The sequence below is a fragment of the Manis pentadactyla genome, chromosome 1, assembly GCF_030020395.1.
Source record: "Manis pentadactyla isolate mManPen7 chromosome 1, mManPen7.hap1, whole genome shotgun sequence".
NCBI classification, from domain to species: domain Eukaryota; kingdom Metazoa; phylum Chordata; class Mammalia; order Pholidota; family Manidae; genus Manis; species Manis pentadactyla.
In genome coordinates this window covers 70,668,208-70,693,823 of record NC_080019.1, presented here as the reverse complement: position 1 = coordinate 70,693,823, position 25,616 = coordinate 70,668,208, and the positions used below count along the sequence as shown (strand labels likewise).

General features: G+C 33.8%; 1 protein-coding gene and 1 long non-coding RNA gene across 6 annotated transcripts in view; one reads left to right on the top strand and one right to left on the bottom strand.

Annotated features, from left to right (window-relative positions):
• Positions 1-22,616, top strand: part of PLS1 (plastin 1) — a 128,176-nt gene extending 105,560 nt beyond the window's left edge. For all 5 annotated transcript variants that reach the window (XM_036877274.2, XM_036877270.2, XM_036877272.2 and 2 more), the window contains 7 exons: positions 1,395-1,590; positions 6,189-6,267; positions 9,303-9,417; positions 14,002-14,135; positions 14,532-14,655; positions 20,892-21,016; positions 21,318-22,616. In XM_036877274.2, the coding sequence (XP_036733169.2) occupies positions 1,395-1,590; positions 6,189-6,267; positions 9,303-9,417; positions 14,002-14,135; positions 14,532-14,655; positions 20,892-21,016; positions 21,318-21,453 (909 nt within the window). In that variant the 3' untranslated portion in view covers positions 21,454-22,616. The remainder of the gene's footprint in view (positions 1-1,394; positions 1,591-6,188; positions 6,268-9,302; positions 9,418-14,001; positions 14,136-14,531; positions 14,656-20,891; positions 21,017-21,317) is intronic.
• Positions 2,446-25,609, bottom strand: LOC130682929 (uncharacterized). Its single transcript, XR_008996382.1, has 3 exons — positions 25,357-25,609; positions 17,117-17,254; positions 2,446-2,854 (listed from the first exon to the last, which is right to left on the bottom strand). It is a non-coding gene; the product is annotated as an uncharacterized LOC130682929 (long non-coding RNA).
• Between the last annotated feature and the right edge of the window lie 7 nt (positions 25,610-25,616).

Sequence of the window (25,616 nt, the reverse complement as noted above, 5' to 3'; positions counted from 1 at the left end):
TCATTGAGAAAAGATCCTACTGGAAATACCATACAGGGTAGAGTGGGTGAGACATCTAAGACTCCTTGCCAGAGGCACTCCAATATGGCTTGAACAAGTTGCCTACAAAATTCAACCAGTAGGATCTTATTGATATAATATTTGAGAGTTTGGTTGAGTACTTCAGCAAGGAGGGTGAAATATTCCTCTGAGCCCAGCAAGACTTGTTGATTTAAAAGAAATGGGGAACTTGATTTGTAATTCCTGTACATTCTGACCTTATTTTGAGCTATTATTTGATATGTTTCCAGAAAAATAATTGCTTATAAATAAGTATATCAAAAAAGCAAATAATCCAATTAAAAAATGGGCACAGGATCTGAACAGACACTTCTCCAAAGAAGAAATTCAGATGGCCAACAGGCACATGGAAAGATGCTCCACATCATCAGAGAAATGCAGATTAAAACCACAATGAGATATCACCTCACACCAGTTAGGATGGCCAACATCCAAAAGACAAACAACAACAAATGCTGGCGAGGATGTGGAGAAAGGGGAACCCTCCGACACTGCTGGTGGGAATGTAAATTAGTTCATCCATTGTGGAAAGCAGTATGGCGGTTCCTCAAAAAACTCAAAATAGAAATACCATTTGACCCAGGAATTCCACTCCTAGGGATTTACCCTAAGGATGCAGCAGCCCAGTTTGAAAAAGACATATGCACCCCTATGTTTATCATAGCACTATTTACAATAGCCAAGAAATGGAAGCAAACTTAGTGTCCATCAAGTAGATGAATAGATAAAGAAGATGTAGTACATATACACAATGGAATATTATTCAGCCATAAGAAGAAAACAGATCCTACCATTTGCAACAACATGGATGGAGCTAGAGGGTATTATGCCCAGTGAAATTAGCCAGGCAGAGAAAGACAAGTATCAAATCATTTCACTCCTCTGTGGAGCATAAGAACAAAGAAAACACTGAAGGAACAAAACAGCAGCAGACTTACAGAACCCAAGAATGGACTAACAGCTACCAAAGGGAAAGGGATTAGGGAGGATGGGTGGAAAGGGAGGGATAAGGGGAATAAGGGGCATTATGATTAGCACACATAATGTGTGTGGGGTCACGGGGAAGGCAGTATAGCACAGAGAAGACAAGTAATGATTCTATAGCACCTTACTATGCTGATGGACAGTGACTATAATGGGGTATATGGGGACTTGATAATGGGGGGAATCTAGTAACCACAATGTTGCTCATGTATTTTTAGATTAATGATACCAAAATAAAAAATATAAATAAACACATAAAAGTAAAATAAATAAATAAATAAATATGTAAAGCAATAAAAAATTATGCTAGTCAAAAGTTTAATTTTGATCATTTTTATTTCATTGTGTAGGAGAAAAATGACCTGAAACGTGCTGGATTCATGCTTCAAGAAGCAGATAAACTAGGTTGCAGACAGTTTGTTACTCCTGCAGATGTGGTTTCAGGCAATCCTAAACTTAATTTGGCTTTTGTAGCTAATCTTTTTAACACATATCCATGCCTACACAAGCCTGATAATAATGACATCAATATGAATTTATTGGAAGGTATGTTCTTTCTGCCTTTAATTGGCTCACTGTGTGTATGTTCTTGTGGTGCTGTCCTACTTCAGTGTCAGAGGTAGGGGATTGTGGTGGGACATGCAGTGTATTGTGTGTAGGCCTGTGCATCCATTAGAGAATTCAACTTAAAGAAAGTGGTTATTGGTTTTGATTAAAACAGAATGCTGGAGTAAACCTTACTTTCTGTCATTTCTCCCTAAGAGTTTAGTGAAAACTATCATGCATTTAAAATATTCTCTTCAATGACCACAAAACTCTACCACCAGTATGGACAATAATCTATGGAAAAAAATAGTTTTTGTAGCTTTTTTCTTCTTTGAAAGCTACAGTTTGACTCTAGTATTGTTCTCTTTTTAATGTTTTTAGTATGCATGAAAAAATTTACAGTATTCATTATTTGTGTGTGGGCTATTCATTATCTGTCTCATGATTTGTAATACTTTCCTGTTTTGCTTCATGAAATGCAGATTTGACCCCTCCTAATGTAGGTACTGTATTTAGTACTTTTCTCTACTCCATATTCATTCTGAATGTTCTTTTCATGAGTACCATTTATTTATTCTTTCTGAGTTGATATTTATTTTTTGCATTATTCATGCTGTGTTTTTCCTGTCTTAATATGCCTAAAGAATAATGACAACAAGCAAGAAACACAAATGAAACTTAATTAGAATATTAGAGCAGGGCTTGATTGTGTAAACTGTCCACTTAATTTGCCTTCTGTAATAATGGAATATGTAATTGTAAACACATTAGAAATCAGTTTTGACAATTGGATCTTGTGATTTTGTATAAAGTCTTTATCCCTCTCCTGTGAATAAACACACTTTTATCACAAGAACTCTTTGAAAGGATCTATTTAGGTTCTATAATAGATTATTTTGTGTAATTTATGTTACTTTTACTGAATGTCATTGAAGCTTACAATATATGAATTGTTGTAATGACAAAAGCAGTCTCAATATCTAGTTGTTTCTCTTTATCTCTGTTTCCCAGCATCTCTTTTTTCTTCTCCCATTCTCATACCCTTTCTCACAGGCATACAAAGCCCACGATAGTATAAGAAGTAAAAAGTAAAAACAGTGGCAACAGTAAGTGGCAGTTGTCAGTGGTAGAGGCCAATCCTAAAATTCTCCATTTGCCCTGGTCTGGAGCAAGTAGTCCTCCTCAGTAGGGATTCTTCTTGATGGGGAGAATTTGATGTTGTGGTGTTCATTCTCTCTCATCACCGGCCTTGCTCCCTTCTTCCCTAGTGAGACAGAATGAGCAATCATTTTCATGATCTTTTTTTTTTTTGATTAATGAAAAAAGTTTCAGATTTTACATAAATGTTCGATGAGGAATATAATTAGTTCAGTTCACTTTTCCTCAAGTTCAGTAAAATAAAGTCTATATTCTCTACATAGACAATGTAGCTGAAAGGGAAGGTAGATAAAAATGTAGATTTTTCAGCAGAGAAATTTAGGGCAAGTGATTCAAACTTTAATAAAATTAAATAAAAAGGAAGACTGCTATGTTTTTATCAGTCTGGAAAATTTCAAAATCCCTCTGTGTCTTACAATAGAAGGCATTGTTTAGAGTGGCATATTAAAAATGATCTGCTTTTTATACTCACTGAATTCTTGCTAGATATCTTTTCCAACTTGCTCGCTTTCCTATTAGTCACGTTTGAATTCTTTTGCTAGTGTTCAGCATGCTTTTGGAATTTTTCAGTGTGAACAGGATTGCTAAATATTTCCATTAGTATTTACTATATTTATATAAGATACTGTGGGAAATATTTATCAGTCATCTTTATTTAGAACATATGTATGTCTTGATACATCTGCCAAAAATGTGTTTGACTGACTGTCATTGGAATTTTTTCTTTTGTAAATTTGTCTTATAGATCCTTATGAAATTTGAAGCTTGACCTTATCACATCCCATATTCATATATTAGTATCATCATTGGCAAGGAATTTTATCTGCATGGACTTAAAATTAAAAGCCCAACCAAACTTAAACCTTCATATTAAATTGAGTCAAATACGTGGGCTACATATAGTGAGAGCATCTCAGAATTCATTTGTGGTGATAGAGAATACATAAGCCATGAAATCTGACTGTTCAAATCATGGTTCCACTATTAAGTATCTCAGTGACCTCTGTGAGCCTTGGTTTTCTCATATATAAAACAGAACTAATAATACTTATTTTGAAGAATTACAGAGCAAGTTAAAATAACTTTTAGTGAATGAAAGAGTTGAGCATACACTGTGTGCTCAATACTGAGCAAATCATGAAGAGGAAAACAATATATCACTTAGCATAGTGAGAGTTACATATATGTTAACTCCTTTTCCTTCCTCTTAGTAGCCTACTTTTTATTCATTTTTTTTTTTTCTGAAACTTTTATCAATTGTGGATGTCAGTTTGGCCCTGAAAATGAAAAGGGTTTTCCATAGTTCTTTCTTTTATATCAGCAATTCAGACTTTACTTCTAAGATTGTTTTACTTGTCTTCAATCCGGGCAACATTTCTAATCTGGAATACATATGTTTTTGTAATGCTTTACCATGGCTCTTGCACAGATGCATAGTGCTTTTTGGCTTTGAGCACTTGTTTACCATGATAATTTGAAATGATACTAGATAAATAAATGCTCACTTATAAAATCTATTTTACTTTCTAGGTATCAAAAGTTAAAATAATTTTGATATCAAAACAATAATTTGACATAATTAGTTGAGAACGATAGGAAAAAATATGTACCTCCGAAGTTTATAATAGTTTCAGAACTGTCAAAATACAAGTTCCGTGTTTTTTTAAAAATATTATTCACTGTATGTATCACCAGATTCAGCAGAATTTGGATATTACTTTAACTAAAAATTAAACTACTGTTACACTATCAATGTTACTAATTTAAAACCATAATTTGGATATTAGATTGAAATAATGTAAAATTATCTGATTACTATAAAAAATATATATACAGCAAAATAATGTATTGTAATAGAGCAACAACTAAGATAAATCAAAGTTAAATGCATCAAGCTATCGATCTTAGTATGTTTATATTTATGTCAGTTCAGGGAAAGTCCAGATATTTGCATCTATTTAATAATTTGCAAACGAGACAAGTATGGTTTCTAAAAATACTTGGTTCAATTTCATTCTTTTTAGAAAGGTTGTCATATAGCTTCCTTACTATAAAGTGGTAGTGGCAGATAGAACAGACTGATCATTCATCTTTTATGCAAATCAGAGGGACAAAATTTAAGCAAGAAATTATATAGCTATATAATTTAATAGAGTAAGTATTAAGCAGAACTCGATTCCCAAAATAGCCATTAGGTAACGTCATTGAAAACCACATGAAAATACAGTAGACAGATTATATTCTTAACAGTTGGCATGCAAAACACAATCCTTTAGATTTTGCAAGTTTTGGTTTCTCTTTTGCATATGCAGGTTTATACTATGTGTGGAACTTAGTCTGAAGATGACTGCAGGGATGTCGCTATAGGAATGGGCCTCTGGAGCTTAGATGATTGTAGATAAATGGTTATACATTTATATGCCAAATTCTCCTGGGAATCCCACGTGAGCCAAAGTCTAGAGAGTGACCTGAACTTGCCTATGGTTTAGAAGTGGTAAGAGGTGTAAATATTTCAGTTTTCCAAAAGTCTGGTGGTGAGATATGGACTAAGCCATTCCATTGTCCTCTAACTTTGCTGAAAAAATTGTCATTTACAGTAACTTAGGACTCTGCAATTTAGGGGATGACTAGATGGCAAACATGGCATGGGGCACCCACATGTCTCTCTCCCTATGTTGGAGTGCATGCTTCCCTCATACATGGGATAAGCACTGGTATAGAGGGAATGCATGGGGAGCTTAGGTAATCACAGGCTAAGTAACAGTGCCTGCAGGAGTTTCTTCTTGAGGTGATCTTTGAGGTCTAGGAACTTACTCTGAGATGTCTTTCTCTTAGCACCCTATGTGGGGGCTGTGTCCCTTATGTGTTTTCAAGTGACAATCTAAAATAATTCAGAAGCCTGTAAAATAGTTACATCCTCTCATTGATTGTTTTTATAGTCCCTGTAACCCCTCTTTCATTGCTGTCTGCTGTAATTAAAATAAAGGTTTGTTTGCTCAGAACTTTCCTGTGTAAAACCATAATTTGTATAAACTGAGAAGTACTGCATTGGGAAAGATGCAGCATTTTCATTTCTGTTTAATATGCTAATATTATCCTGACTGCTGAAAGGTTTTATTAATTTTTAGACAAGTCTTTTTGCATATAATCATAACTAGAGATATGACCAGTTAAGTTTATGCTATTTTTCTGAACAGAGGAACCTGTGGCTCAATAGTTCACAGACCATCAAGTAAAGGACTCTAGGTGGAGAAATTTAGAGTAAATGGAGGCTTTCTAGATACAGGGGAAAAGGGACTTTGGTATTAAGAGATTGTAGTATCATAGGAACCATGGCAAAGCATGTATTGCCAGTTTGTACCTCCCAGGATGGTTTAAAAATCCCTTTTTTTAAAGTCCCCTTTGTCCTGAATCATCATGTGAACTTGTGTCTACTATAGGAGAAAGCAAGGAAGAGAGGACATTTCGGAACTGGATGAATTCCCTGGGGGTCAATCCATACATTAATCATTTGTACAGGTAAATATTTTATTGTGTTTCACCTTATAGGGAGGTTCCAGCTTTTCTATTTTCAAACTGTAAGTGTGTTTACATGAGAACATTTTCTAAAAATCAGAAGAATTTTAGTCAAAATTTAGAATCTCAGAATGCTGGAGACTGGTAATATAATGGATTTTAAAAGTAAAATATCACTAAAATAAGAACATGGTAATGTTAATATTTTAGTGATGGTATGTTAGCAAAGATAATCCATCTTTTTTATAATTATTGATCAGGAAAATAATGAAATTTTCAACTTTAACAGATTAATATTTTGCAAATTATTCTTGTCATCATATCAATATTTTTCATTATAATTCACTTTATTTTTGCCAAAACTTCAATCATCCCATAATTCGCTGTTAACTTTTTGTAGTTTGTAGAAATAACTTGTTTTCCCTGATGTACTTAATTGTTGTAATCTATCTTACTCTTTCTTGTTTAAAAATGACAACACATTAACATTGGTAAGACTAAGAAGATATTTTACTTAATCATTTTCAGTGCTCTCTGGTTGTGCAAACAATGTCTTCACTGTAAGATATACCAGCCTGCCTTAAAAAATGCAAAAGGATTCAACTTCAGCTAATTGTATATTTTTTAGAGAAAAGGTCTACTTAACTAAACCTATTAATAATTTACAGACCAAGAAAACTTCTTGATCAATTTTTTACCAAAATTTTTTAATATATATAATATGTATAAATTATTATGAATTGTTACTTAAATATGAACTGAAGATGAATGCTGCCAAAGACCAAGTGCACTGGCTAAGGATTTATGATACAGTAATTTCTGCTTCTAGGTGTATATTTAAAATATACTTTAAAATCGAAAACCAGTATTGCCTTGGTATGGTACCTGGCTTTGATGTGATAGGCTCATACTTGATAAACTCTTTAAAAGTGTGTAAATTCCAGCTAGATGATAGACTAGAACCACCATTATAGTAGCAGGGCAGTAAAGAATGCAAATATTGGAGGTAAGGAAGAATTAGATCTTTGTGGATAAATTTGAAAGTATGTCTGTTATATAGAATTGAGAGAAAATAATAATAGGTCTAATATGATCCCATTTTTATTTTGACATCGAGTGTATACACATTTGCATGTGAATGTTTTAAAAATCTGGAGGGATGAATACCAAACTGTATGCAACTCAGAAAGTAAGAATGGAGAAAAGTGAAGAGACTTTTTAAATCTTAGTAACTTATATATGTTTTCTTTTTATTTTGTTTTTTACAATGAACTTGTATTTCTTTTTTAATTAAAAAGTAAGTGTAAAACTAGGGGATTAAGATTTGACCAGACTCATGGTAAGTTCTTCATAAATGTCAAGAATAGTTTTCTCTGTGGTTGAAAATAGAGAAGAGAATTCGCCATATATATTTTTTAGTTTAAAGAGTATTTGTAGCCATTTAGATCTTGAATTGCTAGCACAGGATTTCTAGGCATATGTAATTTTTTCTTGGGAAAGGGAATTCAGAAAGTTTTTGAAGCAACATAACCTTAAAGAGAACCATTGGACATAGAAAAACAATAGCCAGAGGCCTAGTTGGTACCAGAACCACATGGCCTTGAATTTGTGGCTGGATCATATTCTTAAGTTCACCCCTAACTGATTTTAGCTTCCATCTGTAGTATAAAAAAACCAAACCCAAACCAAAGGATTAGAACAAGTTAGACGGATTTTAACTAAAAATTCTCTCCTCTAAACACAAGTTGTTAAATATATTTTAAGAACTGTTTAGTCTTAGAATTTTTCTATAACATATTGGTTCCTGGAACACACATTGAATTCTCTGGAAATCATTTCAACTCCCTGGGCCTCATTTTCCCTATTTGTAAAACATGAATAATAATGCCATAACTACATAGAAGTAAGGGTGAATTCACCTTAAGTAAAGAAGAAAATTCATGAAATAGATGAAATTCCAGAACTTTAAAATATTGTAGTGATTTTTTTTTAACATTCTTCATGTGTTTATAGGCAACTTAGTCAGGTCTTCATGAACTTCATAATAAACTTTCTCCCTCCATCACTCAGCACAGGGCCCAGCCCCATTCACTGCCACATGGAATGTGCTCAGAGATGCAAAGTAACTTAAATATTAACCTTAGCAAAACATAACTCAATGAACAAGCTGTTAAGAGAGAAAAGCCACATAATACATCACAGAGCTGACAATTTTTAAATCAGCTGCTGTTGCTTTATGTCCTAGCATGCAGAATTGAAACAAATCAGTAGACATACTTGAGTGTATTTTTCTGAATCCAAAGTAGTAGTGTTCTTACCTCAGTAACTCCTGCTTGCTCATAAATTCCTTCCTCTTAACACTCATTATTTAACATGAGCAGGCGAGTCGCTATTGTGATAATGTAATTTCAAAAAAATTTTTCAAAATCATAATACATAATAAATGAATTTATTCTCACTTATAAGTTTCAGCAAGTAGATGAGTGCATAGAATTAAAAAAAAAACACGATAATCTTTCCCTTACTCCTCCATATTCCTTTTTTCCTGCCCAGATGTAATGGCTGTTAACAGTCCATAACGTAGATAGATATTCAAATACTCTTAATTTTGAAAATAAATTTAATAAATAATAAACTGTATAGTGTTCTGCCACTGGTTCTTTACACATAATATGTCTTAATAAGCTTTTCATGTCAGTCCCTAGAGATCGACCCTGTAATGTCTTATGGTGGCCCTGGAATTCTTGGTATGGATAGTTTATTCAACAGCCCCTACTGCCAGGCATTTAAGTTGTTTCCAAATTTATAAATACCGTGGTGATAAATGTCCTTGTACATATATCTTTGTAAACATTTATGAAAATAATTTGGTCAGGTTCCTAGAGATTAGAAGTTCTGGTTCAAACAGTACGTCCTGTCATTCTTTAAGCACTAAAAGGCACTGTTTATTTTTAAAGACATAGCCCATCTCCAGTGTGCTTAATAAAATTAGGCTGTACAAACATTTCCTCCTCCTTCATCTTCTTTTCCTGTTTTAGTGACCTTGCAGATGCTTTAGTGATCTTTCAGCTCTATGATATGATCCGCGTGCCAGTCAACTGGGACCATGTCAACAGACCGCCTTATCCTGCTCTTGGGGGGAACATGAAGAAGGTAAATGAAATAATGACCATGGTTATGTTATCATTCTGGTATAAAACAGAGGATTTAGAGTTTCATAAAGCTTAGTAAAGTGTGGTATGCCCCGTTGTTCAGATTCAAACCAAAATGTTAAACTTAATAGTTTTTTTTTTACAAGTGTACTTTAATAAATGTTCGGAAAGATGAAGGCATTCCCCCTGATTAGAGACTTTATATTAAACATTTAGTCTTTTGCAGGTTGTAGTAATGTTCTTTAAGATGTATCATAAATGTACTCCTATTTTATACTCACCAGAACTTTCCAAATCTTTATTGGTTATTCATTAATATTTCTCAATATTTAGTGATTACTACTATCTGTACAGTACAATGCAGGATATAAAAATAGTACAAGGTATGAGGTCCTCAGGAAGCCCTAAAGAAATGAAATAAGATATGTGTGCAGACAATTACAATGCAGTGCAGTATATACAAAGGTGAATATTATGAGTCCTAAGGAAGAAAAGGCCACAGGCTGCACTTACTATGAGAGGCTTTATGCAGAAATGGTATTTGAGTTAAAGTTTGAGAAATGGGTAGAATTTTGTTAGAAGGAAACTGGAGAGGGAGCTGGGAATTAAGAAAAGGCATAGGGAGGGGAAAGTATAAAACATGTTCCTGGAAATTGGGAGAATTAGTTAGGCTGTAGCAGAGCATTCTGATATCTTATATCTTCAAGAAGTGAGTGTGAACACTAAAAATTTGGAATGGAGGTGCTGAGAACCTTGAATGTCAGATTAAAGAGTTTGGGTTTTAAGCTGTATGCAATGATAAGCCATTAAACTTTTTTGGGCAGGGCAGTGACTTGATTACAGTTGGTGGGAGAATATCTGGCAAATGAATGGTAAAGAAAAGTGCTCCTCTGTCCTCAAATAGGGGATCTGTGGTGTCCTTGGTGTTCATGTTTGTTCTGTTGATTTTAATATTCAGCTTGGTTCTGTTTTTGCTTTTCCCTTCTGTATCAGGATTATTTGCTTTCTAAAATGAAAGTCTGTAGGACTTTAAAATTTTTATGCTTTCATTTAACTTTATCCTTTCATTTAAAGTGATGTGAATAATTTAAATATATAATACAAATTAATGGACTCAAATTGCTCCAACTTATCAGTATGGCTATTATGAATTCTACCTGCATTCTCAAGACTTAAAAACCATTTCTAGTTGAGTAAGTGAAGCTGTAACCATATTCCTGGCTAGAAAAACTAAACATTATAGATATATTAAATTTTTGCCAATTAACTTATAGGTGGAAAATAATTCCAGTTAGAACTCCAGTATGTCTTTTTTTGAGATTAGAACTCCAGTATGTTTTGTGGATGGATTTAGAAAGTGATTCTAAAGTTCTACTGGAAAGAAGCATTGGACCTAAATCATTAAGAACATTTTCCAAGAATACAGAGGAGCTGTTGGAAAATATGTAAAAATTTATTATAAAGCTAAAGTGATTTAAGTAGGATAAAGTAAAATGTAACATTTTAAAAAGCGTTTTTAGTGTTTTAGATGTAGTGACATGGAAATGAGCAGGATACAAAATTGCCTAATACTAATGAATCTAAATTATTTAAAATACACACACACACACACACACACACACACACACACCACATATGCATTAAAAAGGACTTCTGTGTCTTATTCCAGATCTTTAGAATGAATATGTATGTATAGGCTTTATAATTATTTTAAAAAACATTTTTAAAAAGAAAGAAAAAAGGGATATATAGTATGAAAAGTAGATAAATGAGTAACATAATTTAAAGAGATTTATATTCATGTTTTTCTGTGATTGGACTGACATTTAAATTTTTATTTGATTTGCTTATAATTCTCATGGGATTATAATTCAGAAAATTTTGTTACTAATTTCACGTAAATTTTTAAAATAAAAATTTCAGATGCAAAGTATAGTAGGAAAATAATTCAACCACTCCTTATGCCTGGAATTTTAATTATAAGATGTCGTAAGTGAATTATATGTAGAATACTTCCTTTCGACAAATACTGTTTATAGAGAGAGTGCAACATAAGGCCTGAAATAAATTCAAGATGTGTAAAAATGAAAAAGCAGTATTTTCATGATACAGTATCATAAGGTCTTGTTTTATAGACTTTGGACATTCATCACCAAACATCATTTTGCTCTATTTGTAAAGTCCATAAAGCTGTATCACTTAAACAGTCTTTCTTCATTACTTCATTATTTCTTTCTACTTGGAACCGTACAGTATCCCATTATGTAATTTTTCTCATTTCCCAAATGATCTAAGCTTCACTTTTGTCCAAAGCTTTTGAAATGCTTCATAATTATTTCTTCCTGTAACTATGTAAGACTGCTTTCTTCATTTTTTTTCTTGCTTTCTTTGTGTTCATTCTTACCTTTCATAGGTTCTTCATCTTTTAGCCCAACACCTCTAAGAATTTCCAAAGCTCAGTGCATGGCCCAATGTTCTTAACTTTCTATGTTTACAACCTCAGGGAGCAGATCTATTTTTAGTGCAAAGTACCACCATAAACAGTACTTGCCTCTAGGAACCTAATTTCTTAGTCCTTCTCTAGTTTGGTACCACTCCAGATCTTAGAAGTGTTCTTCCAAATTTGGAATCAAATGCTGCCAAAAAATAGAGCATATCTTTTCTCTTATGCTAGCATCCATTTCCAGGTGTCCATTCACTGCTGGTCAAGCAACATCTTAGGTCTCTGGACTAGTAAAGTAACCCTGAACTCCTTTGTCACTATCATTCCCCTCAGGAGTTTTGGTCAAACTAACTGTAAAACAGATGGCCCTTCATTGAAACACATTTTACACAAGTGATTGTTATGACAATTTGCTAGAAAATGCTGTCATTGAAATGGGTGTTAGTGGAAAATATGCTGGTTTTTATCTTTCTTGTCCACACAGTTACATAATCAGAGTTCTGGTATTATTTTCCATAAATTAGGAATCTATTCCACTTTTTTCATTTTCTTTCACAACGTAGTCAAGTCCTCATTACAAAACAATTCAACCTGAGATAATTTTTTTTTTATGAAAAAATATATTTCCAGGAAAAGTGAGAAAGGGACCACACAGGAGCAGATTTGCACTAATGGGCATTGCTCTATATTGTTTGCATAGAAATGCTCTGCACTTCCATTGCACATCTTTCTGTTAGGCAGACTAAACCTATAATATAATATGACTACCTGAAAAAGAAACAATTTAGATTATCATCTCCTTGCATTTTAAAAAAGTGAACACACATCAAAGATTTTATTTAACTTCTAAGGGAACCTGGTGGATGTTATAGCAGGTTCAGAGGCTCTTCTTGCATTTTTATGTGTAACAAACTGACCATTAGGCATTTGGACTCTCTTTTTTAAAGAACAATACCTATTTATTTGTGTAAAGTCTGTTATTTTGTGGTCCCTTTCTCACCTTTCCTGGGAAAGTTTTCTTTTTCTTAGGAAAAAAATGTATCTCAGGTTGAATTGTTTTGTAGTGAGGCCTTAACTAACTTGGGAAAGAAAATCAGGAGAAACGAGTTATACTATTTTTCTTTAACTGAATGTTTACTTTATTCCACAAAGTATTTAGTAAGCACTTTTTACTACTGTGGTATTAGAAGATTATGAGTGCTTACAATTACACTGCAGAAAAAAAGACTCAAATATATAAGAATTTACATATATACACACACAGATACGTACACATCCTGAGATAAATATAGTACTAGATGACTGGAAATAATAATCCTCAATAGAGGCCAGAGTAAACAAAGAACTTACTAAAGAAAGGACTTAACCAGAGTTATGTCAATGGAAAGTCGTAGATATGTAGGTAAATAACTTTGTGTTAATTCATCAGATTCTTACTGTAGGCAGGGCACTGTGATGGGTTCTGGGCTGGTGATGGGGAGAATGATAAAGACTTGTACACGTTATAGTTTTTGCCCTTTAAAGGGAGTTTACCCTATAGTTGGCAAAAGAGCACATAAAATGAAGATGGTACCTAAGCATTACAAAATAAACTTTTTGGGAGTTCAACAAGGGATAGATGGTTATTAGTTGGTACAGCTTAGGTTAAAACCTTTGTTGAAGAAAGTGGGCTAAAAGATGAATTTCAGAGGATGAGTGAGATCTGGATAAAGGAATATGGGAGATTAAGTTAAATGCCTTAATAAAATAATTTTTTTTTCTCTATTCCTTAATTTTAAATTTAAACAAAAACAATTTATTACCTCTATTAATGTAATACAGGAAACATAGGTTTTTAGTTACAGATTTGCTATTAATAAGCTGTGTAATCTTGGACAGGCAAGATTTTTAAGGGTAAGATCTTGAAAGTTTTCAGCTAGTTATTTCTCTAAGTTAATCCCCTGGTGTTCTGATACCTTAAACTATTAAATAGGAATAATCATTGCCTTAATTTCACTGGGTTATTATGAAAGGATATTCTGTCATATAAATTTAAGGTGTCATCATAATTATCTGTCAGATGACTGAACTATGCTGGCATATTCAAGAGATAGATTTTTAAAACTCTGTTTTTATATCAAAGCTTTTAATTATTACTTATAGATTGAAAACTGTAACTATGCAGTGGAACATGGGAAGAATAAGGCCAAATTCTCCTTGGTTGGCATTGCTGGGCAGGACCTAAATGAAGGGAATTCAACACTTACTCTGGCATTGGTATGGCAGCTGATGAGGAGGTAAAGGCTGATACTTTTAAAGTGACATTTCCTGTTTCCTTCAAAAATCATTTGAACTAAAATTTTAACTATTTTTGAAGAATTATGAACACAGAATACACAGTGCAACATACAGTAATTTTAAGTGATGTATTGATATTTTGTAAATTATACTTTATCATAAAAGTGGGTTAATACCTAGAAATACAATCACTTTTATTAATGCCTCTTAAAAACTGCTTTGAAATGAGTTTAATTTTTTTTAATACCATATAATGGTTTTGTTTGTGATCACTGAGCTTTATAACTTTGGGATGTAACTAAATGCAAATACCAGACTAAAATCAGCAATATTTAAAATATGTGGAAGCAAATTTCACCCCTTTCAGTCTCAAATGTACCTCTTTTCTGTTATAGGTACACATTGAATGTGTTATCAGATCTCGGAGAGGGTGAAAAAGTAAATGATGAAATTATTATTAAATGGGTCAATCAGACTCTTAAAAGTGCAAAAAAAAATACTTCTATTTCCAGCTTCAAGGTAATCAAAACTTACTTAAAATTGTTTTTTGGTAAGAAATTAAATATAGGAAGGAACTTTTACTGGGAATTATATTGGTGTACATTTAGAATTACATTAATGTTATATCTCAGAAACACAAAATTTATGAGTTTGAGCATATTAATTATTTGGCACATGTAAACCAAAATGTACAGCTTGAATTCTTATAGTTTTGATTGTTATCCTGAGTATAAATGCAGATTAATATTATCAGACTCTGATAATCTAATCTTAAAAAAGACATAGAATAGAGCCAAAAAATGCAGTTGTCAAATGAAAAAGATTTAAAAACCATTGTTTATGTGGGACCTATAACGTTTTGTGCTCCCTAGCAGCAGTCTCAGAATTGTATTGACATCATTTCCAAGGCATAACAGAGCCAGCCAAACCGAGTCAAATGGGAATTGAGAAAGCTGGTAGGAAAAAAAAAAATCTTGTCATCTGGCTTCATAATGGCATTTAACACTCACTTCGAGCATTTGTGGATGATTCATAAAGTTCTCAAAATGTAATCTGCACATACATACCTACTAATTTTCATGCATTTCCATTGTGTTCTGCTTTTGCATGCAAGCTGATGTAGCTACAGATAAGCATGTCTGCTTGTACACATTCATTCAGTGAGCATTGTGTATGTGATTTTATGTGAAAAATCAGCAATTTGTATTTTTTTAGTGTAATAAAAGAGTGCAAACAGGTAAAGCCCTGAGCTCACCTGAGCAATCTACCTATCTTTATTTTCTACTTCACCTTTGCTCTATGTTAACAACATTGTAAACAGAAGAAATGGCAGAAATTGACATATTCAGTCTTCTCATCTTTACCAAAAACTGAGCCCCAAAGTAGTTTGAACAGGACAGCTGGATTTTGGCAGAGTCCTATCTAGTTCAAGTAGTTTTTCTTTTTTCTTTTCCATCTTAGAACTAATGACATTGAGTTTTTAATTGTTGCTTATTTTTAAAAAAGATTTTTTTTAGCCCATGATTTGTGTTTATAAATCTTAGATGAAACAAAAAAGTGTAAAACAGGAAAGTAATCATTAAAATTATACATGAAATTTTATGTGTTTGTACATTAATTTATGGAAAATAAGCAAGTGTATAATTAAACATGAGGAAATGTTTAGAAACAAATTAATAAATATTGGACTCTTACTATTAAGTAACAGGTGAATTATTATTTTCATAATTACTATTAAGTAATTTTCTAGGTAAAGAAAAAGATAAAGAATATAAGAAATTTAAAAAATATATAAAAAATTAAATTGCCCCTCAGAGTGTTCACTTATTTGAAAGATAAAATTTGTATATCTGAGGAGTTAACACTACTACAGAGTAAATGATAAAATCCAAAGACGTAATACAACTAATATTACGGATAAGTCTAATTGGTCATTTCCAACTGAATGGTCAGTGACGAGTGGATAGAGAAACCTGGATTTGATTTGAGCATGAAAGTTGGAGGAGGAATTTGAACTGGTGGAGAACAGCAGGGGGATAACAAGCTAGAAGATCCTGAATAACGCGAGTCTGAGAAGATTAGGAGAAATAGTTTGACAAGAGAAGATGATTCCAAAGGGATGTAGAGCAACATATATGCAGGGGTCCAGACTGGAGAAAGCCAGCCTTAACAAAGGGTATTGCTAAAGGGAGTAGTGTAAAAAAAAATGACTTTCTTAGGAATACTGTTCTGAACATTGGTGAGTGGGATGGGTTGGAGGAAGAGTAGTGTAAATGCAAGGACAGTGCCTAAGAAGCTGAGGCAGAACTCATGGTATGAAATGATAAGGATCTGAACAGAGTTGGAGGTGGGCACTGAGAATGTTAAGAATGGATAGTTATTTGCTATTGCAGAAGAACAGGTAGGATTTGGCTTCTTGATTGAAAGCACAGGGAGAGGATAGTTAAAACTCTTAATGTTTTAGGCCTGGGTAATTGGAAAGCAGATGATAACACTGACAGAAATGGGAATGTAAAGAGGTACAGCTGCTTTCTAGAAAAGGTGACGAATTCAGTTTTAAGCTTGTTGAATTTGAGGTAATTTTCAGGAAATGAGGAGTTGGATGAAAGGAGATATTAAAACTGGGAATACAGACTTGGTGATCACTTGGATAGAAGAGATAGCTGAAAAAATGAGAGTACATACACCGTTTAAGGGAGAGAGCTCGCAGAGAAAAGCAGACCTGAATATGGTTTTACCTGGAACTGAGGTGGTAGAAACATACTGCAAAAGTGCTCAACATTTAGTAGATGCTTGTCCATAAAATCTTTAAAGAGAGCATAAATACTTAAGAAATGTGGCAGTCCGTGCTCAAAAACAGTTCGGTGGGGAGGTTTTTTCTAACTGTACAAGGCATTATATTTGTGTGGTACTAGTAAGAACCTATTATTCATAATCAAGGCAGTGCTATTCCCAGAAATTTTAGAATAGACAAATTTACCTTTTTTAGTTGCAAAGTAATTTTCCTTCACCAAGAAGGTAAGAAGGTGGTACATCAGCCAATAATATTCATAATTACCATTTATTGAGTCCTATGTGTCACTGTGTAAAGTACTTTATACATTATTCTTTTAATTCTCTGAACTAAGCAAAAAGATGAGCATTCGAGAAGTTAAATAACTTGTCCACTGTCGTACAACTATTAAGCAGAATACCTAGATGTCACATCCAGATCTGTCCAACCACAGGCTGAAAGCCAAGTTACAGAGTTGTTTGGCCCCAGGTTTGATTTTGGCTGAGCCACTTACTGTGTGACATACTGCTCATTCGTTCCGTAAGTATTCAGAGTTTACCCTGTATCAGGTGTTTTGCTAGTCATTATGGCTACTTAATGCTGTCAAAGAGCTCACCACTGTTGAGGGAAGGAGGCAAATAAGAAAACAGGAATCACAGCAGGTTAAGCAATACCAGAGAAATCAGGTAAGGGGAGTAGAGGGCACATGAGAAGGGCATGTGTTTTACAGAAACCTTAGTGTTACACTAACAGCTGTGTTTCATCTCCTGGTGAACAAAACTGAATTTACTTCTGACTCACCATTTAGTATCTTTGTGACCTTGGACAAGTTATTAATTGCTATATATCTCAGTTTCCCCATATTTAAGAAGATATTAATAATACGTATCTGCTGGGTTTGTTGTCAAACTAAACAAGTTAACAATTGTTAAGAGTTCAGTAGTACCCAATACCTACTAAGGGATCAATAAATGGGGTTTATTGCACTATTGGTACTGCTAATATATAAGGGTCATCATATGTGAAGAGGTTCCTGTTGAGCTTTTTAGGAAACTGTGGCAGCCACATGACTGTTTTTCCACTTTTATTTTTTAAAATGACAAGAAGAATAATGGAATGGAATGTTCTAACAGTATGTGTATCACATTAAGACAAAGAGGTGGTACAATTCATTATCTTGAAAATCAAGCCAAACTCAAGGCAGCTGTCCTTAAAATACAGTGTCTCTAACACTATATTGAATAATTAAAATTTTCTAAGAGAGCAGAACTTGAATGTTTTAGCCAAAGGAAAAAAATGTATATATATGTGAGGTGATGGGCACCAACTGGGAAGAATCCTTTCACAATGTATATCAAATCATCAAGATGTACACTTTAAATATCTTACAATTTTATTTGTCAAGTATACCTCAATAAAGCTGAAAACGAACAAAAATATTTTCTCCAGACTTAAAAAAAACACTCACTAATATACAAATAACCAAAATAACAGTTAAGCCACTTGTCTTTCAATCATCATAGAAATATTATATGAAAAGGAAGCACATAGAACTTTTTAATTTATTACAGAATGACAAAAATGTTTAATTTTAGAAAGAATAATGATATGTGTTAGAATTATCTAAAAGCCTTATTAAAAAGGTAGATTCCTAGCCCCATCCATAGCTAATGACTCCTTTAGTGTAGGGATAAATTTGTGCTTCACCGCAGGTGATTTTCATGTGGGTGGTCAGCAGACTACATATTGAGACTTTTTCATAAATAGAAATGATGCCAAAAAAACCAGATCCAGATTACCAGCATTAAATGGACCTTACTTTCACCCCTTTACTGCTATTCCCGCCCCCAAAAAATCTGTTTCATAAAATAAGCATTGTTGAAAATGAAGAATATAAATTTTTCTAAAACTAATAAATTAGTAGTTCATATATCATGCCCCCCAAAAAAGCAGCATGTTACTCTTCTTCACATGGCTTCAATGTTCTATCAAACATTTATTAAGAACCACATTTGGGCTAGGAACTGTACTGGATGTTTTCACTTGTATTCTCTTAATATGGCCAAGAATCCTGTGACACTCCCATTGTAGTGATTAGGAAGACTATTTTTGACTTTAGGTAACAAACCCAATTTAAACTTTAAACCAAAAGAAAAGGTATAGAACAATGGTAGAAATCCAGAGGTAGAGTGGACTTAAGTGTTGGTTAAGCCAGTAATTGAAGAATGTCATTCAGGACTTAAGATTTTGTCCACCTCTGCTTTGCCAGCCCTAAAGCAGTTCTCCCCTTGGTCATGGGATAGCTGCTGGTTATTATAAAGGTTTCATCTTTTCATTCACATCCAGGAGGAGGGGTTGCTGGCTTTCCATAGCTCTTCCTGATAAGTAATGGCCTCACATTAGATTAAATTTGGCCCAAATTAATTCCATGGATGGGATTACTCTATTTGGCTTAGATGAGTGTTTTTCAACCTTTTTTTCATTATTATTCATCTAAGGAGTCTTTTCAGGTACATTCTTCCTAAACACTGCCCCCCTCCATGAAATTTTAATGTCACATATATTACTGTATGTCTACTTATGCCCTGTATGCTTTTATATAAAAAGAATAAGCTTATCACACATAATGTAGCAGGGAGTGGACACAGGAATGGCAGTGTATACAGAGAAGACAAGTAATGATTCTATAGAATTATACTACGCTGATGGACAGTGACTGTAATGGGGTATGTGGGGGGGACTTGATAATAGGGGGAGTCTAGTAACCATAATGTTCAAGTAATTGTACATTAATGATACCAAAATAAAAAATAATAAAAAAATTAAAAAATAAAGACACACATTGAGACTTTTATGAAGTTTAGGTATTGGACGAAACAGGTGAAGAGGATAAAGAGGTACAAACTTTCTATATAAATGTCATAGGAATAAAATGTACAGCATAGGGAATATAGCAAAAAAGTATTGTGTTAACTTTGTACAGTATCAATAAACTACACTTATCGCAAAAAAAAGAATAAGCTTATGAACCCAGCCCCAGAAGTGCATGGCCTAGACAAAGTCACTGTCACTCCTGGAGCTGTGGATAGAGTCAGATTTCCTTGAAGCACATGTACATGTAAGGGAGGTGTGTATACAGTGCAAAAATGTAGGTTCTGTTAGGATGGAGGTAGTAGTAAGGGATGAAAGGATTCTGGGTAGGTAAGCAATAGTGGCCACTGTTCAAGCTGATACAGAATAGGTCATTTGTTCAAGTACCGGTTAAGTGGTAAAATCAATTCTGACCTGAATTTCTGACTTCGGTGGACTCTAGCCACTAGAATTTAGTTGTCCATTTTTAGTTCACCTTGGAGGTCACTTCAAACATGGGGAGTATCTTAGGTGTTAGAGTCAGGCAGAACATGGGTTCAAATACTGGTTCTGTACTTACCGGTTGTGTGAATGAGTCACTTGAGATCTTTGAACTTCATGTTCTTCATCTTTAAAAGATATTCTAATTTCTTTATAACAAGGCTCTTAGGTTTAAACAAGCTGAACATGTAAAGCAACAATAATAATGCATTTGTAAATTTAGTTCCTTTCCACTATTCACTTTTCTTTCTGAAAAATATTAAGTGAAGGCTCAGGATCCCATGGCCTAAGAAATACAGTATTACTAGAATTTGCAAAACTATTAATTGAAAATTCATCTCTTATTCCTTTCAAAAGTTATTTTTTACAGAATGGGTACTATAGCTAGCATAACTTTAGGGACTGTCACATCCACAAACCTTATTCAGGTATGTTGACAACACTGTAAGCTTTGTAAAGATCGAAGGAAAAGTGTATTTTAAATGGTTTGTAATATATGCTGGTTACAGAAATGATGAATGTTAAGTGTAAAGAAGATTTGTAAATTGCTTATATATGTGTATGTTTATGAACTAGACTGAAATTTATAAAAACTAAAAATGTTCATGTTTATCTATTCTTTAATTTCTAGGACAAATCTATTAGCACTAGTTTACCTGTTCTAGATTTAATAGATGCCATTGCACCAAATGCAGTTCGTCAAGAAATGATCAAGAGAGAAGACCTTTCTGAGGAGGACAAGCTGAACAATGCTAAGTAAGCCTTTATAGTTTATATTAGAACATAGTAACTCTTTAACTTCTTAAATTCATACAGGTAAGGTTACTGGGTTCCTAAAATTCACATGTGTGTGTGTGTGTGTGTGTGTGTGTATATATATGTATATGTATATGTATATATACATATGCACCTGTATAAGGAATATGATTTAAAGACTCACAAACTTAGCCTTCTTCTAAAGTTAATTTTACCAAAATACTTCATTTATTTGTTAGCATATATTAAGTGAAAACACAGTAGATAACAAATACCAAGATATTTTTCTTGTTTTTTCAAGATATGCCATTTCAGTTGCTCGAAAAATTGGTGCCCGGATATATGCCTTACCTGATGACCTTGTAGAAGTGAAACCAGAGATGGTTATGACAGTGTTTGCATGCTTAATGGGAAAAGGACTGAACAGAATAAAATAATGAAACACTGAATATGATTTTCTGCCACATTGAATGCCTCACAGTTTACAAAAATCTGAAATGTAGTGGGTATAAAACCAGAGATTATTTATATGCTCAAAATAATTGTATAATTCATTAGTGAATTAAGTATCTTGTTCATACTAGTTAGAATTTGTCAACCTTTTTGGATAACACAATTCATTGTCCGGTCAATACTGATAATAGAATATGCTCATTATCAAGCTGAATAGTACATGATCAAATGATTTTAATTTCCTGAAAATCTCATTAGAAGATAAATTCATTCATTTTCATGGTTCAAAAAGATCAATACAGTAATTTTTTGCAGGTCCCACTGTGAAATGTGTTACGGTTTTTGTGTGTGTTAATTTTGATCATAAATGTGTTTAAAGTCATAATCCAGTTTAATTTTTCAATTATTGTTTCTTCCAACTATGTTGTCCAAACTTTTTCTGTAAATTTCTATATTGTCTAAATTTTTTAAGTGATGAGTGTTGTTCATTAACATTAAACTTTTTATATATAAGAACTAACTCTTGAATAAACCCTGAAGTTCATTCTTTTGTGTAAGCAGCAGGAGCTCTTTACTTAAAATTTAATTTTAACTGTGTTGATACCTTACATATACTAGTTTGATAATACAGCTTTAATTATGATATGCAGCATATATATGTTGAAAGGATGTTAGAGAAATATGCGTGTGTGTGTGTGTGTATATATATATATATATATATTTGCACCTGAATTACCCCAGTTTTCTTAAATGGTATGTATAATTGGTCAGTCAGCCAACCATTAAGTATTTACTGTGTCCCTACTACATGTGTAACACTTTTTAGTTTGCAGATATCTGGTACATTAAGATTTCTTTTAGAAATATTCATCTTGGATGTGCATACAGTTATTTCTCAACTGACTTCTTCCAAATATTTATAATCAAACATTGGCTAAAATATCTCAAGAAGTGTTGACACTATACTGTTAACTTCATATTACACATGCTAATTTTGGTCTATGCTAAAGCCCTAAATAATTTAGAAGATGCCCATTGAATATCTTTAATACAAATTAACACAAACTAATATTCAACATAGAGTATTTTCAGTTTTTTCCATAGCTCTTACAAACTGGCAATATTTGGTCAGTGTTTGTGTTAAGAATAGCTAAGCATCAGAGCTATTTTTGTGTTAATTTTTAACAGTAGACCGATTTTGCTGTTAACTGAATTCAGCAATCTACTTCCTCGATCTTTCACTGTTAGAGCCAGTAAGCAATAATGCTGTGAAACAGAAATACTGTCACTTTATCTCAGTATGAATAAGCAGTCTAAAGCCCTTATAAAAACATACCTGTTGGTAAGAGAGAGACAGGCTCATGTGTTTAGAATGGAATTTTTTAAATGAAATTGTCAATAGGTGGAACTTTGAAATATATTCTTCTATGAAAGAGATTTCCTTTCATATTTTGATGACTGTTTTCTTATATGAAGATTAAGATGTATTCTTGTTCTTCTGTGAGATTTAAATCATGTTTACCCATTTGATTTTTTTCACCATTACATTTACTAAGTTATGATTTACATGAAATTTGACACTTTTGAGTGTTCTTTTTCCTCACAAAGTATATTTAATAAAAATCCTGTGTAAGTACAAATGTGTCAGTATTTCTTTTATTTATTTAAAGAAGAATACACAACCTTGAAAATTGACCTATCATAAGCTTATTTTCCAGAAAGGAAGAGAGAACAATTACTAAACTAATTGGTAAACAAAATTTTATTATATTACTTTTGGAGTAAAAGTGGTTCTCTGGGTCTTCAATATTAAGAATTTTAGTAAAGATCAACTGCATGATTACTACATATCTAGTTTGTGCTAACATAATTCCAGTGACTCAATTCATTACCATAAGTTTTTCTACTATGATCCAGGTATGGCACTAGACACAGAGTATTCAGCTTAGAAAAATATATACAAAGTTTCCTGACCTCAAAAATTTTACATCCTAGTGAAGAGAGATGATAAATAGGAATTTTAGATAGTGATAAATGCAGTAGGAGAAATAAAACATGGTAATGTGATAGAGACTGACTTGGGAATGGGGTTAACATTATTTTAGTTTGGGTGGTAAGGGAAGATCTTTTGAAGAATGTATTATTTGTACTGAGATATATGAATGATGATGAGGAGCTAGGTGGTAAGTGTTCAGCAGAGGGAACAAGTGCAAAGGCTCTGAGCCAGGAAGAGTCTTGTAGGCATTTTAGGAAAAGAAGTAGGTTAAATGTGGGATGAGAGTAGTGAGGAGGAGAGGTAGAGAGTTTGGAGATGTAGATAGGGTCTATTTTACTTATAGGACAAGGTCACTTCTCCAACTGGAGTTGTAATAGCTCTTCTCTTTTGTACCTGGAGTTTGATGAGTTGCTTTGAGTAATGTGCTGCTTCAGAATCTTGCATTCCATTGTTCATCATAACTCCTCATCATTGGTCTCCACATCACAGAAACAAAATAAAACGGATCATACAGGGGATGTTAAAATACCCCAATTTATGCTAGCTAAAGAATGTACCAGAGAAGCAAGGGAGAATATTCTGCATCTGAGATGATTCAAAAAGACTTCTGAAGAACAGGAGGCAGTTGCAATACCAGCTTACTTTAAAGAAGGAAAGCCCTCTAATACTTTGAAATGCCTCCTAAGATTATCTACTAAAGTAGGCTGGAATTCCCTTGCATCTGAGAAATTAATCCAGCCCCTGTGGGACTGCTATGGATAAGAAATTACCTAAATCCAGAAACCTGAAAAGACTTTAGAATAAAGTGGTTTTTACAGGTCTGAGCTATCTGAATTTTTACTCTCAAAACACTCTGGAACTTTTGGATGGATTAGGGTTAGAGTTCTGCTGAGTAAAAATTTCTTCAGAGTGTGTAAGCACACAGAAACCCAAATACATACCAGTCTATTCAGTGACCACAAATTAACAAAGAACAACTTTGACAATCCACCAAATATACAAAATTGGAACTTTACTAACAGAATGGGGGAGATTAAGATCATCTAGAGATAACATGATTCAATAGACTTTTGAAGTAAACACATGTTTGGAAAGGTGGGCAATCTTGTCATGCACCTAAGGCCTCTTAAAGAAGATCAAAAGAGTACTCTGAATGATGAGAATGATATATTTAGGAAATTTGGGAGTTAGTGTTGTCAGGGATGGATGGAACAAATCAACGTGAACAGAGCAGGAAGTATTTCCCTCAAATATAAGACACTCCTAAGTAAATTTACGTATTGCCTTAAAAACCTAAAGCACTAAGGGCACAATTTAGATTTTCGTATTGTTGGTTGTGGGAAGCAATAGGAATTATTCAAGAGAGATCATTTCCAGTCCCGTCCCCTAGTTTTTGAAGGCGCAAGCATTTTAAATATTCAAGGAAGTAATACTTACTGCGCTTCAATTAGCTGTTGCCTAAATAACACTCAACTTTTAAAATCAGATTTATAAATGTGAAGAGGAACAAGAAACCACTGGAAGGATTGTGATGTCGAGTAGATCCTAAAAGGTGCTTATCCAATAGTTACACGTCGGTACACTTTTAATTACATGCGAATAAGTGTATGACATCACGAGTATTAATGCCAATTTGGTATCACAGACAAGTTGTTTAAAAAGATAGTCTTTACAAATGAGGGTGGTTAGCCCAATATAAATACATAGAAAAATACACGTCTGGGGGCGTGGCGAGGGCCCGCTCCTGCCTGCTTTAGGCGAAAGATACAGGAAGGTGAAATAATTCGACAGTTTCACAGAGGGTTTCTACTAGACGGTAAGCCGTCAGGGGCTCAATTAACCATACCGCTGCTGCATATCAGGTGCAGCAGGAAGACTGCGGGGAAATTACCTCAAACCGGCGACCTGGGTGAGGAGATGGCGCGCTGCGCAGTCGCCTTTTCCTCAGGAGATGGAAGCCTTCCCCCCGCGGTCAGCTGGCGAGGGCGGGGGGCGGGGCGCTCGTAGACCCCGCCTCGGCAGTAGACCCCGCCCCCCCGAGCCCGCCCCGGTGTCGACGATCTCGCCGAGCGGAAGGTGACGTGAAGAGAGTCGCGAACATCTCCCGGCGCAACCCGGCCGGCGGTTCCCATAACCCTGGCGCCCGACGTG